Source organism: Cucurbita moschata, unplaced genomic scaffold, assembly GCF_002738365.1.
Source record: "Cucurbita moschata cultivar Rifu unplaced genomic scaffold, Cmos_1.0 Cmo_Scf00007, whole genome shotgun sequence".
NCBI lineage: Eukaryota > Viridiplantae > Streptophyta > Magnoliopsida > Cucurbitales > Cucurbitaceae > Cucurbita > Cucurbita moschata.
In genome coordinates, this window is record NW_019268523.1 from 3,088,123 (window position 1) to 3,106,840 (window position 18,718).

Below are 18,718 nucleotides of genomic sequence, written 5' to 3' on the forward strand. Positions count from 1 at the left end.
TTTTTTTTTTTTTTTTTTTTTTTTTTTTTTTTTTTTTTTTTTTTTTTGTGGCTTGAGAATGGGCAAGACGACATGTCGTTTCTACAAACCGAACAAAATGATAGGAGAGGAACGACGTGTGTCTCTACATAGTGAAATTGCTAATGTATTATTTCGAATTCCAAATCTTAAGGAAGAAATGTTGAGTACCTCTTTACTTGGTGGTTCGTTTTAATGTTTTTTGTTTTGAGACTTAGAACATGCTACAACCTTTTAGGTCACCGCTAATTCAAATTCTAACGCTTAAAATGATGATAAGAGAATAAAAAATATTATGTATAATAAGATATTACGAAAATATTATAGTTTAGATTTAAATTCAAACTAAGGGTTAAATTTGGAATGATAATTAATATCTTATTTATTTATAATTGATGTGAGATATGTTGGATGATGAACTGCTATATTAGGTAATGATCCTGTATTTATAATCAAAGAAAATACTTTATTCACCGGTAATGAGACCTTTTGGAAGTCCAAAGCAAAGCTTGGACAATATCACAGGAACAATTCAAAGAGAACATTACATGATAGCAGCGGATTTAGGTTGTTACAAATGGTATAAGAGCCAGACATCAGATGATGTCCTAGCAAGAAGGTTGAGTCCAGAAGTGTGTGGACACGAGACTATGTGCCAACAGTGATGCTGACCCTAAAAGAGAGTGAATTGGGGACCTGCATTGATTGGAGAAGGGAACGAGTGTCAGCGAGGTTACTGGGGTTGACGAAAAAATCGTTTTAAAAATTTTGAGGGGAAGCCCGGAAGGATAATCCCAAATATGATAATATCTGCTAACAGTAGTGAAGACACTGGGGCTGACGAAAAAATCGTTCTAAAAACTTCGAGGAAAGCCCATAAGGATAAGCCCACGAGGGAAGCCCGGAAGGATAAGCCAAAATATGACAATATATGTTAACCGTTGGTTTAAACTATGAACTCTAGCTGAATTTTGATTGACAAGTTTCCATGATTAATTTTTTTTTTTTCGATTTTGATACCAAGATAGTTTCATTTTTCTCTCGTAATTATATTTGAGATTTACTAATGTAATTAACATGTCACAACAAAAAATCGATACTTATTTTTATTGTCCGATATGATAAGACAAAATATTTTTGTTTCTCTTTATGGACAAACATACCGTTGAGATTGAGAATCAAAACGTAATATTTTGTCAAATGATTAACTTTGATATCTACTGATAAAAATAATTATGAACGTCACGACAAAATGTATTATTTTCTTAGAAATAAAACGTCAAAAGTTCAAATTTTATTGTCCGACCGAGTACGACAAATTCGTACTTTTACTTTTCATTAACAAACATACAATTAAGAATGACAAATTATAAAAGTATTAAACTAACAATTTTTTGTCATTTAATTAACGGTCCTCCAAACCGACGCAAATTAGTGAAGTTTTACCATACTCGATCCTCCTCATTTTTGTTTCTCTTTATGGACAAACAAACCGTTGAAATTAAAAAATCAAAACGATAATATTTTATTGTTCGACAGAATACGATAATTTTGTACTTTTATTTTTCATTAACAAACGTACAATTGAGCATGATAATTTATAATAGTTTTAAATTAACATTTTTTTTTCAATTAACGGTCATTCAAACCGACACAGATTGGCGAAGTCTTACCATACTCCATCCTTCTCGATAAATAAATCATATAATGGTTATTATTATTATTATTATTATTATTTTAAGTTCGCTTAAAAAGGGAATATCTCAAAATTGAAGATGTTTCAATATTATAACATCAAGAAATAAATGTTTTTTACCATGCAACATTCAAGAGTTTTACCATGGTTAATTTTTTTTCTTCCTTTTTTTTAAAATTAAATGTAAATGTATAATTAAAAGAATCCATATTAACATATCTCAACAATAATTAATGTATCGATAAAAAAAAGTAATTAATATATATTTTTAAAGTTTAAACTACTCGACCGTTGTTATACTTAACCAAAAAGAAATAATTTTCGATCTAAACTTTAATTTATAATTTTTTTTAATATTGATTGTTAAAGTATTTAATAAGCCTTTAATTTTAATTTTTAGTCATGTATGGTCGAAATTACATTATTCAACATTTTTTAAAATTTACAAATTTATTAATTATATAACTGAATTTTATGTCGTTTTCAAAATTGTCCATGGCCTTTTAATTTTGTTCTTTTGTGTATTTCTAAATTTTATATACAAATTTTATAAAATGTATATAAAATTTAAATTTTATATGCACCTATTAATTAAATAGAAAGTTGAAAATTTAAAAATAAAAAATAAAAAAATGATGTCACCCCAACAAACCAGCATTATTTATTATTAAAAAAGAAAACACGTGCAAAGCACGTGAGAGTACACACATAACATAACTTCATTAAACATAAGGAGAAAACACAAACAAGCAAACGAAAAAGCAACTCCGGCCGGTCGGGGCATTTGGCGGCGACTAGTTTGTCATGTATCACGCCGGAAAGTTGACCGGCGGTGAAGCACCGGGGGTCCCACCTTCACGATCAGCTTGTCCATTGGCGACTCCACTCAGTAGAGCCTATACACAAAAACAAACCGCATAAGACAATGGCAGAGTAAAAGGTTAGATTTTGATGGGCTGATTTTACATTGATTCCGGCGCGGCTCTGTTTCTCCATGGCCTGCATGGACGCGATGGCCTGCGACACAAAACAACCAATCAAGCAAAAGGGGTTAATGATTAGTGTGGAACAATGGATGATGAAAGTCCCACGTCTGCTAATTTAGGGAATCATCTTGGGTTTATAAGTGAGAAATACTAAATCTATTAGTACGAGGCCTTTTGGAGAAGCCCAAAACGAAGCTTAGGGTTTATGTTCAAAGTAGACAATATCATATTGTGGAAAGTTGTGTTCGACTATCATAGAAAAGAGGGTGACTTACCATTTGGTATTGCTTGGTGTTCCTTGGCTCGGAGGCTGTGGACAGAGATCGTTGAAGCTTGGATGGGGCTTTGGCGACGGGTTTGGGTAGCTTGGAAGGGTGTTTGCTTCCCATTTTGGGTGGCCGGAAGTGGGTTGGTGGTGGGAGGGAGTGGTGTAATTTATAGGGAAGGGAGGGGCGATGCCAGCGAAGCAAACAGGGACGTGGCAGCCATGAGAGGGGTGTGGGAAAGCTTTTACATTTGGCAACCGTTTCTTTTTATTCCTTAAAATTGGGCCTTTTTCTTTCTTCAGCTAAATAAAACTTTAACGCCTAATAATTAAACCTCCTCATCACCTTTCATCTTTATCTTATATCAGCTGTGCTCAACTCTTAAGCTATGGCTTCACACCCTCTCTCGCGTCTTATGGTATCCTAACGTGTATCAAATTCTTACCATGTTCGTTCATTGTATCATATTCTCACCGTCTTTTGATTTTCACTTCTTCGATCGTATCATGCTATGTATCAGATTCTCACTGTTTTTAGATTTCCACTTCTTCGATTGTATCATGACATGTATCAGATTCTCACTGTTTTCAGATTTTCACTTCTTCGATTGTATCATGACATGTATCAGATTCTCACTGTTTTCAGATTTTCAATTCTTTGATCGTATCATGACATGTATCAGATTCTCACTGTTTTCAGATTTTCACTTCTTCGATCGTATCATGACATGTATCAGGTTCTCACTGTTTTCAGATTTTCAGTTCTTCGATCGGATCATGACATGTATCAGGTTCTCACTGTTTTCAGATTTTCACTTCTTCGATCGTATCATGACATGTATCAGATTTTCACTGTTTTCAGATTTTCACTTCTTCGATCGTATCATGACATGTATCATGGTTTTCAGATTCACTTCTTCGATTGTATCATGACATGTATCACATTCTCACTGTTTTCAGATTCACTTGTTCGATCGTATCATGACATGTATCAGATTCTCACTCTTTTCAGATTTTCACTTCTTCCATCGTATCATGACATGTATCACATTCTCATTGTTTTCAAATTCACTTCTTTGATCGTATCATGACATGTATCAGATTCTCACTATTTTCAAATTCACTTCTTTGATCGTATCATGACATGTTTCAGATTCTCACTGTTTTCAGATTCACTTCTTCGGTCATATCATGACATGTATCACATTCTCACTGTTTTCAGATTTTCACTTCTTCGATCGTATCATGACATGTATCAGGTTCTCACTGTTTTCAGATTTTCGACTGTATCATGACATGTATCAAATTCTCACTATTTTCAAATTCACTTCTTCGGTCGTATCATGACATGTATCAGATTCTCACTGTTTTCGGATTTTCACTTCTTCGACTGTATCATGACATGTATCAGATTCTCACTGTTTTCAGATTCACTTCTTCGACTGTATCATGACATATATCACATTCTCACTATTTTCAGATTTTCACTTCTTCGACTGTATCATGACATGTATCAGATTCTCACTGTTTTCAGATTTTCAACTTCTTCGACTGTATCATGACATGTATCAGATTCTCACTGTTTTCAGATTTTCAACTTCTTCGACTGTATCATGACATGTATCAGATTCTCACTGTTTTCAAATTCACTTCTTCGACAGTGTCATGACATATATCACATTCTCACTGTTTTCAGATTTTCACTTCTTCGACTATATCATGACATGTATCAGATTCTCACTATTTTCCGATTCACTTCTTCAGTCGTATCATGACATGTATCAGATTCTCACTGTTTTCAGATTTTCACTTCTTCGACTGTATCATGACATGTATCAGATTCTCATTGTTTTCAGATTCACTTCTTCGACTGTGTCATGACATATATCACATTCTCACTGTTTTCAGATTTTCACTTCTTTGACTGTATCATGACATGTATCAGATTCTCACTATTTTCAGATTCACTTTTTCAGTCGTATCATGACATGTATCAGATTCTCACTGTTTTCAGATTTTCACTTCTTCGACTGTATCATGACATGTATCAGATTCTCACTGTTTTCAGATTTTCACTTATTCGACTGTATCATGACATGTATCAGATTCTCATTGTTTCCAGATTCACTTCTTCGACTGTGTCATGACATGTATCACATTCTCACTGTTTTCAGATTTTCACTTCTTCGACTGTATCATGACATGTATCAGATTCTCACTATTTTCAGATTCACTTCTTCAGTCGTATCATGACATGTATCAGATTCTCACTATTTTCAGATTTTCAAATTCTTCGACTGTATCATGACATGTATCAGATTCTCACTGTTTTCAGATTCACTTCTTCGACTTTGTCATGACATATATCACATTCTCACTGTTTTCAGATTTTCACTTTTTCGATCCTATCATGACATGTATCACATTCTCACTGTCCTCTATCATATTATGACATGTATCATATTCTCACTGTGCTCCTTGATCGTATTATGACATGTATCATATTTTCACTGTCTTCATTGATTGTATCATGGCACATATCATATTCTCATCGTCCTCCTATCATGACATGTATCAGATTCTCACTATCTTTAGATTTTTCACTTCTTTAATCATATCATGACATGTATCAGATTGTCATAGTTTTTCAGATCTCCACCTCTTCAATCATATTATGATACGTATTAAATTCTCACCATTCTCAAATTTTCACTTCTTCGATCGTATCATGACATGTATCATATTTTTACCGTCTTCGATCGTATTATGACACATGTCGTATTCTTACCGTGCTCCTCGATCGTATCATGACACGTATCATATTCTCACCATCCTCCTCAAACGATCATGACATGTATCAGATTCTCACCGTCCTCTTTGGTTCCACTCTCATCTCACATTCTAACTTTACTATACATGTAGTCACAAGACAACCGACTCTTGATCGATTATGGATTAAATGTGTTTACGAGCTACAAAAATTAAGTCAAATAATAATTTTGACGGAGTTGTTTACTGTAAGAATTAAATAGCTATAAAATTAAAGGTAACTAAAAATTGTTTTTTCTCCCGTGACTAAAATACTTCGATTTAATAACAATTTTTTTTTAAAAATTAAGCTTATACACATTACTTCCGTTGGTAACACAAAACAAAGATTTGACTTTTTAAATCACAGAGTATTTAAAATTTAATTACAAATAAATTCGAATTTGAAAAAGCATAAAACAAAAAAACCTCTCTCATCAAAATTATTACATATAGAATAGGCTAAATAATTTCTTGTTTGTATTTAGCATACTTGGAAACACTTAGCCATGGTCTTTAATACCCCCTCCCCTCGTGAATATTGAACCAAAAGAATACGACACGCATATTATACTCGAACATATCGACTTATATTTTCTTATTGAAACTAAATCATCAACCTTTAGAATAGTATCAAATGAGTCTACTTAAATTGATACATGTATTTAGAAACGCGTAAATAATTCTTTTTCTTATCGTTTAATTCATTTTTTATTTATTTAAATTATCTTTTTAATATTTAATCCATAAGTTAATAATATCCTTAACACGTGTCCGTATTATCATTTATGGAGCATATAAAAAAAAACAAAAAAAAACAAAATAATGTTAGTAAATGACGGCAAATTTAATGAGTTTCTTTATTTGGGCCTTTTATAATTCATTTGGGCTTCCGGCCCAGTTTTCTATTGGGCCTCACTTTATGGGCCCTATATTTTATTGCTCATGGGAATAAAATTTAATAAAAAAATACAAATAAAAACCATTTTCAAATGTCAAAATTTGTCTTTAAATGGGTCTTTCACAGAATAATTTATAATGGCGTGACAAAATATCTTTAGACCTTTTTATAAATTTAAGAAAAATAGTCTCCAATTTTTAAATACATTAATTATCAATTTGAATTAAAGGGGGTTTCTTTTTCCTTCTATGTTGAAAAAGACAGAAATATCAATTTATAAAAGAAAAAAAGAAAAAAAGAAAATAAAAGCTCGCAAATTATTAACTAATTTATCACGCGAATTTTATGTCTTAATTATCGAGCTATTTTCATAATTTTTATTAAATTATTTTTCATTTATTAAAAGAATTTAAAATTACCTTTGAGATCGAAAAATAATTAAATTAAATTTTATTTAATTATGCGTGTGATATTTAATTTGAACCAAAATAAATACACAAGGGTAAGAAGAGTGGCAATGTTGTAATTTAGGTGAGATAGAAGGGGAGTTATGGATGGATAGGCATGCATGCTATGTATGTATGTATGTGATGGCATGTATGTATGCATAAGTGATAAAGAAGAAAAACGTTTTGACTTAATTTCTCTCGAGGTAAAAAACAGGAAAATGAATTAAGAATAATTAAATCCGATTGAATACAATTTGACGTCCGCAAGGACAGTCGCGCCCTCTCTCTCTCTCTCTAAGCTACAGCGAGAAACAGGTCGTGCCTACTGTGGGAGAATCCTTCCATGAGTTCATAGAGACTGAAATCTATGCTTCTAAGCTTCAGCTGACATATTCCAACATCAGTTTCTGCAAGAAGAAGAGGAAGGAGAATCGTGTGAAGGAGGAGGAGAACGGGAAGAACGAAGGAGACCGAATTACTGATTACTGAAACCTCCACAATTTAGTCAATTTGAGTCTGCTCTGCTGCTGCTGCTGCTGCTGCTGCTGTTGTTGTTGTTGTTGTTGTTGTTTCTTTGATATTGTCCGATTTTCAAGCAGCAGTTCGACTTTCTTATTCAGTTCCTGGTGAGTTCTCCACGGTCTTCCATTCATTCAGACCTCATAATTTCTCTTTCAAGTTCATAACAGTACAAGATGTTGTTTCACGTTTTGGATCCTTGATTTTAAGTCTGTAAGTTTTGCCTCTTCTCTGCTTTCTTTTCCGCCTTATGAGCAGGGAATGCGTGAGAATGTCGTGAGGTTTCATTTATTTGCCTCTTGAATCTTTCTTGGGGATTTTAAGCATGGGAGTTCATTGAAGTGGCGAACATGAGTTTTGTTGACGAGTTTTTATTCAATTGCCCTAACGAGTTGTTTATTTATTGGTTTTTTGCCGAGGGGTGTGGGGATTTGAGATTTGGAGATTTAATTTGTTCTTAAAGAAATTTAAGTTCGTGTCGGGTTCTTTTGGTGAAATTATGATTATCGATCGTTGTTGTTCTCGATTTGGTTGTACTAATTGATTTTCTTCTGGATGTTGAATTTAAAGTGGATCTGACATGTTCTTGTACAGAGATTCATGCGGAACATTGAGGTTGATCCTCTCGGGAAGACACTGTGATTCTATAATGGTCCGAACCAAAAGGTGTTTCTTCGTTTCGGTTTTCTCTGGTGCTCTCTGAGACTTAGTTGAGCTTTATTTCAGCTTTCCATGTAGTTTAACTGTGTTAATTTTTTTAGGTAGGTTTCTCTTCCTTTAGCGAGTGACTGGGAAAGATGGCAACATCGGGGCCACCCACCCCTATGGGTGGCGGTGCACAGTCTGTTTCACCCTCACTTCTGCGATCTAATTCTGGATTGATAGGAATTCAAGGTGGTCTGCAGCCTTCTCAGGCAGCCTTTTCTTCACTTGTATCGCCTCGCAATCAGTTCAATAATATGAATATGGTTGGTAATATGTCCAATGTGTCATCTCTCCTTAATCAATCATTTGGAAATGGGGCTCCTAATTCTGGACTTCCATGTCCTGGCAGTAGCCACACTGGTGCGGAGCCAGATCCCCTTTCCGGTGTTGGCAATGGAACGAGCTTTAATAATCCTTCATCATCATTTGTAGCATCAAATATGACAAACCCTGTTTCGTCCGTTCAGGGGCATAATCCACAATTTTCTAACCTTTCTAGCAGTCAGATGTCATCAGATCAACAGCAGTCGCAACAGCTAGAGCCCCAGAACTTCCAACATAGTCAACAGTCGATGGAACAGTTTTCTGCACACCAGAGCAATCAACAACCACAATTTCATGCAATTCGAGGGTTGAATGGTGTTGGACCTGTAAAGTTGGAGCCTCAAGTGACCAGCAATGATCAACTTGGACAGCAGCAGCAGCAGCATTTGCAAACGTTGAGAAACCTTGTTCCTGTGAAATTGGAATCACAACGACTTCAGTCACTGAGAGGTTTGACACCAGTAAAAATGGAACCCCAACAATCGGACCAGTCATTATTTCTGCAGCAGCAGCAGCAGCAGCAGCAGCATCAACTACAACAACCACAATCGCAACAATTTCTCCATATGTCTAGACAGCCCTCTCAGGCAGCGGCTGCCCAAATTAATCTAATGCACCAACAAAGGCTTTTGCAATTGCAACAACAACATCAGCAACAACATCTCTTAAAAAGTATGCCTCCTCAACGGCCACAATTGCAACAACATTATCAACAGCAGAACCTTTCTCTGAGATCTCCTGTAAAACCAGGATATGAACCTGGAATGTGTGCCCGGCGTCTGACTCATTACATGTATCACCAGCAACACAGACCTGAAGTAAGAATATGGTACTTTGAAATTTTTGTCGTGTCCAAGAGGAGAACCATCTGACAACTCTAATTTGTTTTTAGGACAACAATATAGATTTCTGGAGGAAATTTGTTAACGAGTACTTTGCACCCCATGCCAAGAAGAAGTGGTGCGTTTCCATGTATGGAAGTGGGCGACAAACAACTGGAGTTTTCCCTCAGGTCTGCTGCAAGATACACTGCTCCCTCATACTAGTTGGCATCATTGCAGTAGAAATTTTGATGAAACTTGATATGATTAACAATATTTAATATTTATTTTGCTTTCATTTTGGATTCTTTGAAAGTTTGCTATTTACCTGTCACCACTTCATCGTTGATGCAATAGCCCACCAATTTCTTTGAAATTTTCAGGATGTATGGCACTGTGAAATATGCAATCGCAAGCCTGGGCGTGGCTTTGGTATGTTCTGTTATCATACCTGCTGGGTGGAATTTAAAATTTCTGCTGAATGCCAGTTTTAATGGCGTGTGCCAAGCACTTCCATTAATGATTCTTCAAGGTTCTTTCCTGTGGACTTCTGATATTGATGGAATTTGAATTTCTTTTTACTATTTCAGAAGCAACTGCTGAAGTTCTTCCCAGACTTTTTAAGATCAAGTATGAAAGTGGTACAATGGAGGAACTACTGTACCTTGACATGCCTCGTGAATATCATAATGCATCTGGTCAGATTGTCCTGGATTATGCAAAAGCGATACAGGAAAGTGTTTTTGAGCAACTTCGTGTTGTTCGCGATGGCCAACTTCGAATTGTTTTTTCTCCGGACCTTAAGGTTGTGTAAAGGATACTTCCCCTCTTTTCTGTGTCTGCATGTTCATGGTTGTGCTTTCAACAGCTTAGATTTTTTATGGCCCAGATGCAATATTCAGTTCATGATGTTTTTCCACTCGTTATTCCTTTCAGATATGCTCATGGGAATTCTGTGCTCGACGCCATGAGGAACTTATACCTAGGAGATTATTGATACCTCAGGTTTAACTTCATCTCGTGACACATTTTAATCAGGCTCCACATTGCTCTTCAGAAAAGCATTACCTTGCATTTAAATTGACCCGGTTATTTGCCTGTTATCCATCAATTTGTGATTAACAGTAATTATTCACTTTATGCAGGTTAGCCACCTTGGAGCGGCAGCTCAAAAGTACCAGTCTGCCATTCAAAACGCATCATCCAATTTATCAACTCCTGAATTGCAAAACAATTGTAACATGTACGTCCTTCCAACATTCGTGTTTCTTTACACAAATACCTACCTGTTTGCTTCTGTTGTGTGTAAAGTCTTAGTGTGATTTTCTGGCACTTCGTTTACATATTGAAGTATGAAAATGTTCCCAGGCCCTTCTTCCACTCTCTTGACCTTGGCCTTTTACATTTTGTTCCTTGTAGTTGGGAATTATTTATTGCCAGTGGTTTTCATTTCAAGCATGATTCGTTTTGTTCTAATTCTGTAAGATCTTTCTTTGACTTTTCCATGAACTCAATTTTCTTAGTTCATTCCTTATCAACTACTAGGGCATTATGGCATTGATTGTTCATTCTAATGTGCATTGTGATCGTGTGGAGCATTCATTCACCTGTAAGAATGAAATTATTTTAGCATTCGTTCCGTGTTTGTAAAAATCTGTATATAACTAAATGAGGATTGATTTTTATTTTGGGTACACCCATAAGATGGGCGGCTTATATAATGGTGTATGTGGGAATCTTTAGAAAGTTGGACTCTCTAGATGTTTTTTTTGTTAACTACACATCAAAATCTTGACGGTTCTTATAATGAAGTATATCATTTGGTTAACACTGAATTTTATAGCTTCTTTTTTAAATTAGTTATGTTTTTGAAGATTATTTAATCCCTTAATGAATTGTGCATAGGTTTGTGGCTTCAGCACGACAATTAGCTAAAGCCTTGGAAGTTCCGCTGGTAAATGACTTGGGATATACAAAGAGATACGTACGTTGTCTACAGGTAATAAATAACTAACATCCTTTTGTTGTCGTTATGAGTCAAAAAGTAGGAGAACTGTGGGCATTCATTGACAAATGAATATAAGTTTTATTTTAATTGACACTTAGCATTTAGTTCAATGACATTTAGATGAGAGTTCTTTGCCCGTGGATATGTACTTCATTTCTTTTCTTACGATTCTTTGAACTCGATGTATTTTAGATGGGTTATCTTTTTGTAAATTGTTTTATTGTTGCTTTTTTATTGCATATCTCCTGTAGATAACCCGTTTTAGTAAATATGACTTGGTTGTGTTAGAATATTGTCTGCTATTGGTTACATAATTTTTAAATAGTTTGTTTCCTTAGGTTCGTTTCTCTTAAATGTAATTTCTCATGAGGTTCAACTACTTATTTTAGGTTAAATTTGACGATTCTGCTGGCATCGTGAGTTCGCCTAGTTAACATTCTAATCTTGTTCTGCAGTTCAAATTCTGTGCTATTCTCATGCTTCAATAACTTGATACTCATCCACGGATAGTGAAACTTCTTCTTCCTCCACCTTCTAACTTTGGCAGCCATATTTTTCTCTTACATATTTTAGAATCCCGTTTTTGCCCACTTCTCCAAATCCAAATAATTAATTTTTGATTAAATTACATGTTTAGTCTCGGAATTTTTAGAAGTGTATCATAGGTCCTTAAACTTTTCAATTTTATGTCCAACAGATAACTGAACTTTCAATTTTATGTCTTACAAAATTAATTGATCTATTAGATAAAAATTTGAATTTTATGTGTAACAAAGCTTTAAACTTTCATTTTTGTATCTAGTAGATCCATGAATTTATAAAAATATCGAAGTTTAGGGATCAAATTTGTAATTTAATTTCAGAGACTAAATAAACACATCCTCAAAGGAAAATTTGTAATTTAACCCTAATTTTTGAGATGGGTTATGAAGATCACAAATATTTTTGGTTTATATGGGAATATTTATTGAAATTTATTACATTATATGAACTAGTTGCTCAATTTGGGATTTCATATCTGCTTATTAGTATTCTAGAAATGTTTGTTAAATCTCATTGTTTTGTGCTCCAATTTATACAGTGATTTTTTGGTTTGGAATTCATTTTTGAATAGTATTCATATTCAAATTTTCATGGCTCACCCAACATATGTAACCTATTGATTATTGATGTATTTCAGCCGTTCATTTCCCGGCCTCTAAAACTGAGCCATTTTTACATGTACGTATCTACGTTTCTGACATTTTCTCCCTTGTGTTGTTCTTTTGGCTCTTCAGATATCCGAAGTGGTTAATAGCATGAAGGACTTGATTGATTACAGCAAAGAAGCAAGGATTGGGCCAATGGGTTAGTAGAATCTTGATGATGTTACAGTTTTATGAGCTTTTAGCAGCTGAATTTGGAAGATGCATTAATAAACTATTACACACACACACACACACACACACGATATAATAAACAGTTCCCTAACTCAAGAAGCACATTACTATCATGGGTGGCTAAAGTAGTAATGCCTATCTTAGAATATTAAATACACTAGGCAGTTTTTGCCCCAAAATTCTTAGGAACAACTGATTATCTAGTGGTCATTGCGAATGATGTTGATAACCCCTGGTCTAGTAAAATAACCGTAGATGGGGTTATATAATGAACTGTTTTAAAATTTCAAGTGATAACTCGAGGGTATGATGGAGAAGTAGAGATATCTTTTGTTGAAGAGTTATGACAGAGCTCCATATATAATTGAGAGAGATTCCAAGGGGGAAAGATCTGAAGCTTCTCAAGTGTAGTTTGTATAGTTTCTATAGGTCATGTCTTCTTCAGAAGCAAGATGGACTGAAAAAGTTAGAAATGATTACATGTTTGTTGTTATTGATATTTTATGTGCTATGGATACATATAGCAGCCCAACTGTCATCTGATTGTGATTTCTGAGGCGTTTGAATGATCTCACTTTGTCTAGAAGATAATTCTTTTGTTCTTTTTTTTTTTTTTTTTTTTTCTAATAAGAAATGGTCAATGTTTTAGAAACAAGCTCCTTAATAGATTATTGAACGTTTCTTCTAATATTATCAATCAGATAGTCTAGCCAAGTTTCCTCGGAGGACTAGTTCATCATCAGTGCTTACAAATCATGCTCAAGTTTCTAATGAGCAGCAACAACAGCAATCATCCATAGCCCATCACTCAAATAACAACCAGGGTTCTGTTCAGGCTTCTGCAGTGCAGCTTACGGGTAGCAATGGCGTGGCCAATGTAAATAACATGGCCAACCAACCCTCAACATCAAACTCAGCGAGCACCATTGCTGGGCTTCTTCACCAGAATTCTATTAATTCCAGACAGCAGAACTCTATGGCTGATGCTAGCAACTCATATGGGGGAAGTTCTGTTCAGATTCCATCTCCTGGTTCTTCCAGTACAATTCCACCTACGCAACTGAACCCTTCTACATTCCAGCCACCGACACCTTCATCATCTAACAATCTTTCACAACCATCGCATGCAGCTGTGAGGAATGGCAATCAGATGAGTGCTGCTAATTCTCCGGCAAATGTCTCTATACAACAACCTGCCTTATCTGGAGATGCTGATCCTAGTGATACACAGTCCTCCGTGCAAAAGATCTTACAAGAGATGATGATGAATAATCAAATGAATAGTCCAACAAGTCTGGTTGGTGTTGGTTCGGTGGTCAATGATATGAAAAACGTGAATGGGGTCTTACCTACAAGTAATCCAGGTCTCAACAACGGGAATTGTATTGGGGGAAACGGAGCAACCAACAGTGGCTCAGGAATGGGAGGAGGTGGATATGGATCAATGGGGAGTGGGCTTGGTCAGCCTGCCATGGTTAATGGAATGAGGACTGCAATGGGAAATAACTCCATTATGAACAGACGAATAGGAATGGCATCGCTCGCTCTTGAACAAAGCATGAATGGTCAACAACCGCAGGATATGGGAAACCAGCTTCTTAGTGGACTAGGAGCTGTGAATGGTTTTAGTAATCTCCAATTCGACTGGAAGCCGTCCCCATGAAGAAAACAGCTATATATGAATCATCATACGTGGATTGGTGCTTAATCTCTGCTGCTTGTGCAGCAGCATTCAAATTACCAGAATTTGCCGATGGCCCTGCGAGAGATGGCAGGCACCGCATGGCAAAACAGGTACGGGGCATAATGATTCACACTTTGTACCTATATATTTGCTTTTATATTATACGAAAAGGAAAGTCTGACGGCTGGTGATGGTGATAGGGGCAGGTTGTCTGTGATTTCCATTGTAACCTGCTATTTCTATAGTTTTTTTCCCTCTAATATTTGGCCTATTTAGCTACTTCATTGTCTTACCTTCTTCATAGCATATTGGGTTATGCTATATGCTTTTCAAGGAATGTGGTCATTTGGAAGAGAATCCAAAATGGGCTGCAGAGTGCTAACCAAAGGAAGTTTCAATTCAGGTGAATGAAATTACTTGAGAAAGTACTAAAAATACAAAATCAAGTGGTTCTCCTACAGTTTTGGGGAACTAAAAGGTTGAGTCCCACATGGAAGGCAAAACAAGGTTGCCCCTCTTAGTCTTGGAATACAACCTGTTGTTGTTCTTGTTGGTATTTGACGAATGATTTTGCATCAGGAGATTTATAATTTATTGATCATGGAAATGACTTGTGTATGCTTAATCTGAAGGTCGAAACGAACAAACCCGAGAGAATTGCACAAAAAACTTCCTATTCTCATATGCGAATCATGTTCCCGAGTTATTATGCAAGTGAAGAGAGAGATATCACCATTATTGACAAGCGAAAACTACAAAAATAGTTGCGAATTCGAAAAGGTTACAAAAATAGACTTCAAAAAACCAAACATAAAACAATTCGAACACACGAAGAACAAAAAGAAAATCGTCCAATTGAAGAAAAGATCCATAAAAAGTTTGCAATTTTTACAAGCTGAAGAAGAAAAATATTGGAAGGTATCTCTGGTGGAGTTCGATGATGTGGGGATTCTTCAAAATTAAACCTCTGTATACTTGTCAATGGTGGCGGCCAAGGTGGATCTGGGCACAGCCCCAATGACGCTCTCTCTTTTCTCCCCATTCTTGAAGAACAGAACCGTGGGAATGCTTCTAATACCATATTTTGAGGCCACATTTGGGCTGAGATCTGTATTGAGCTTCAAACACACAATCTTGCCTGCATATTCCTGCGCCAAATCCTTAATCACAGGCTCAATGATCTTGCAAGGTCCACACCACGGCGCCCAAAACTCCACCAGCACGGCCTTTTGACTCCCAACCACCAAACTGTCCCAACTCGACTCTGTCACCTCCGGCACTGCACAAAGAAACAAAAATCTCATCAAATTAGCAAACCCCACAAACACAAAAGCAGTGAAGAATCAATGTAATCTGGACCGGGAGAGTAACCATCGTCGACGGCACCACGAGCTCGACACGCAAGGGAGAAGGATTTTCTGAAAGTGGAAATGATTGTAGAGGGGGAGAAGGACTTGTTTCCGGAAGTTGAAATGGGCAATTTGCGTCGAAGGGTTAAGGTTGTGTTTAGGTGGTGATTATAACAAAAGGGATAAGATTTGAGTCTGGTAGTGGTGGCGCACATGGAGGCGGCGGCGGCGGCGGTGCCCAGTTGAACACAGTTATCGAGTGCCATTGGAGATGGGTAAACAGAGCTGTTTGTGTTCGTTTGATTCACTTTTTTTTTAATGTTTTTAAGAATGTAGATTCTGTTAATGGGTTTCAGTTAATTTGGATATTTTTGAGTGTGTTTATGAGGCTTGGAGTGGAAGGCGTCGTTGAGAGAAATATGTGGATCTACACGCCCTATTCTTGTGCTCCACGCAATTGTATTCGCTACCTCCCGGATAAAACGCTGACCAAGTTCATCAATCAAAGTTCTTCTTCTGTTTTTTTTTTTTTAAACCTCTTTCATCATATTTGGAAAATAATGAAAAATAATTTATATATATATATATATCATACCATTGTGGAGAGTCGTGTCATGCTCTAAACTTAATCGTGCCAATAGATCAGTAAATCCTCAAATGTCGAACAAAGGACTCCAAAAGAAAAGAAGTCGAGCCTTCTCGAAGGCAGTAAAAAAATGACTAAGACTCTAAAGGAACCTAGCCTCGATTAAGGGGATGCATACTTTGTTTGATGTGAGGTGTTGATGATGGAAATCCCACATCGACTAATTTAGAGAATAATTATGGGTTTATAAATGGTTGAGATATAATATTTGCAGAATATATTTAGTTATAGAATATATCTTAGATATTATATCTTAATATTATTTCCTTTATGATTTGATTATAGTATATTTTATTTTATTTTCAATAAGTTTATATTTTCTTGTCGAGTATTATTTGCTAGTTTGTATGGATATCAATATGAATGAGAATACTCTCTCCATTGGTACGAGCCATTTTGGGAAGCTCAAAGCAAAGCCATGAAAACTTGTGCTCAAAGTAGACAATATCATACCTTGTGAGAGTCGTATTCGCATAACATGCTTAAATTGACTGAAATACTGTGTATGCAAATTAAATCTAACTTTTTTTTTTTGGAGTGAGAAAAAAAAGAAAGTTAAATTGTTGGTTAATGGTAAAAACCAAAAAGAAATAAATTTGATATCCTTCTCCCGAGAATTTATGGAGTGTAAGTTTTTAAGTAGAAAGATTGAATTAGAAAGATATTAAAATTTTACCATTTCGTGTTATCCGCCAAAAAAACAAAACTCATCGTTCAAGATGCTTTAAGCAATCAAATCGACCTTTACCTAAAGTCGACAATCGATTTCTTTGCATATTAATGAATTTTATTTTAATTTAGTCTCGATTTATTTATTAAAGAGAAATTTTATAAATAAATTAGAGTGAAAAAAGAATTAATGAAAAAAAAAATTAAATTTAAAGTGGAAAAATTAGTGTGAGAAAAGACAAAACACCGAAAGAATAATGTCCATCATAACTCGTTCGGTCATGCCATCGAGAATGGGCCCACGTGTCGTTCATCTCATCGGGACTTCTCGAACATCCATCCATCCGGGTTCTATCGAGGCATAGGCCCTCCCGTGCCCATGCCGAGTCATTTGCGGATACCGTACCGGATAGCGGGTGTATGTAGCAACCTCCGACACGCGGGCTAGGGCGCAATACCGGCACACCCGTGCCGTCCGGTACTGTCCTTCAAAAACCCATTTCAAAGGAAGTCGCCCCGAGACACTCGTCTCGGCACGCTCGCCCACACTGTGACACACGTATGTGCCACAGGGTAGCTCACTTAGGCCACAGGGCCCAGGGGTGGTGGAGAGCTAACACCATGGTACCCCCTATAGTACATTTTGAGCCATTTTCATTCTACCAGGAGTAGACATGATTTTCGTGAGGTGTCATACGGTGTCGTGCATTGTCCGTCCCATGTCCGATTGACACCAAACTTGGCGAGCATTCATATTTCATATGGACGGACTTAACTCCCGAACCGCATGACCAAATTCCTTCCGAAACCTCGACTTTTGAGGTTAAGGCCCGGGGCCCTACCCGGCCCTTCAACAAGCCTATCTTGTCCTTCATGTCTATGCTGACGTCTCTCTTATGCTTGTGTCTCAACATGTCTTCAATGCCCACTTTGCGTGGTGGTGTGTTGGATGATGCATCGTCCTCCTCGATCGCATCATGGCATTCTTCTACGTTGGCCCGCATATGGCCGGATGGGCGTCTCTTGAGGGACGCCCCTTTGCTTGTCATGGCGTGAGGGTCACAACCTACTCTCTTCATAGTAAGGTTGTGACATTCTCCCCCACTTAACTTAGTCATCGTCCTCGATGACTTACTCAAGTCACAATCATATTGCGGATTGTGACATTCTCCCCTACTTGATTTAGTCATCGTCCTCGATGACTTTCTCGGGCGCGTTCGCCCCACCTATTGTGAAGTTCTCCCCCACTCAATCTCGGCATCGCCCCGATGACGATCCGACTCTCTGTCTGTTGGCGACTTGACTCGCTGGATTTGGTTGTGCTTCAGAAAAATCTTCTATTGTTGAGCACCTGACGATCTTTTGTCATAATGCTCTCCCTGCTGACGTCTTATGCCAACTTGGGACAAGTTCGAGTGGATGCTTCTGACTTCTCTTTTGTCAGGTGGCACCACGTTCTGACTCTTGACTTGGTCAGTTGTTGGGTGAACT

The 18,718-nt window shown here is 36.5% G+C and overlaps 2 protein-coding genes across 4 annotated transcripts; one reads left to right on the plus strand and one right to left on the minus strand.

Moving 5' to 3' along the window:
* Positions 1 to 7,377: 7,377 nt before the first annotated feature.
* On the plus strand, positions 7,378 to 15,170 carry LOC111445051 (transcriptional corepressor SEUSS-like). 3 transcript variants are annotated; one of them, XM_023083256.1, is made up of 11 exons: positions 7,378 to 7,749; positions 8,237 to 8,308; positions 8,404 to 9,489; positions 9,564 to 9,683; positions 9,876 to 9,924; positions 10,083 to 10,297; positions 10,429 to 10,497; positions 10,638 to 10,735; positions 11,398 to 11,491; positions 12,778 to 12,847; positions 13,581 to 15,170. In XM_023083256.1, exons 3-11 carry the CDS (start codon positions 8,440 to 8,442, stop codon positions 14,540 to 14,542), a joined length of 2,727 nt encoding a protein of 908 aa, XP_022939024.1. In that variant the 5' UTR covers positions 7,378 to 7,749; positions 8,237 to 8,308; positions 8,404 to 8,439; the 3' UTR covers positions 14,543 to 15,170. The 3 variants fall into 3 exon arrangements, with proteins under 3 accessions (XP_022939024.1, XP_022939025.1, XP_022939026.1); XM_023083257.1 differs by having other exon boundaries at positions 8,408 to 9,489; XM_023083258.1 differs by lacking the exons at positions 7,378 to 7,749; positions 8,237 to 8,308 and having other exon boundaries at positions 8,527 to 8,610; positions 8,700 to 9,489.
* A 224-nt stretch (positions 15,171 to 15,394) lies between these two features.
* LOC111445053 (thioredoxin M5, chloroplastic-like) lies at positions 15,395 to 16,263 on the minus strand. The gene is made up of 2 exons (XM_023083259.1): positions 15,935 to 16,263; positions 15,395 to 15,842 (listed from the first exon to the last, which is right to left on the minus strand). The coding sequence occupies exons 1-2, from the start codon at positions 16,176 to 16,178 to the stop codon at positions 15,523 to 15,525; spliced, it is 564 nt and encodes a 187-aa protein (XP_022939027.1). The 5' UTR covers positions 16,179 to 16,263; the 3' UTR covers positions 15,395 to 15,522.
* Between the last annotated feature and the right edge of the window lie 2,455 nt (positions 16,264 to 18,718).

What these genes read in the sequence shown, in the direction of transcription:
- LOC111445051 (XM_023083256.1), top strand. Translation starts at nt 8,440, where the DNA reads ATGGCAACATCGGGGCCACCCACCCCTATGGGTGGCGGTGCACAGTCT. An exon ending in CAACTGGAGTTTTCCCTCAG is followed by an intron (nt 9,684 to 9,875) that starts GTCTGCTGCAAG and finishes TGAAATTTTCAG; the next exon opens with GATGTATGGCACTGTGAAAT. An exon ending in GATACGTACGTTGTCTACAG is followed by an intron (nt 11,492 to 12,777) that starts GTAATAAATAAC and finishes TTGGCTCTTCAG; the next exon opens with ATATCCGAAGTGGTTAATAG.
- LOC111445053 (XM_023083259.1), bottom strand. Translation starts at nt 16,178, where the DNA reads ATGGCACTCGATAACTGTGTTCAACTGGGCACCGCCGCCGCCGCCGCC. An exon ending in TCGTGGTGCCGTCGACGATG is followed by an intron (nt 15,843 to 15,934) that starts GTTACTCTCCCG and finishes TTCTTTGTGCAG; the next exon opens with TGCCGGAGGTGACAGAGTCG.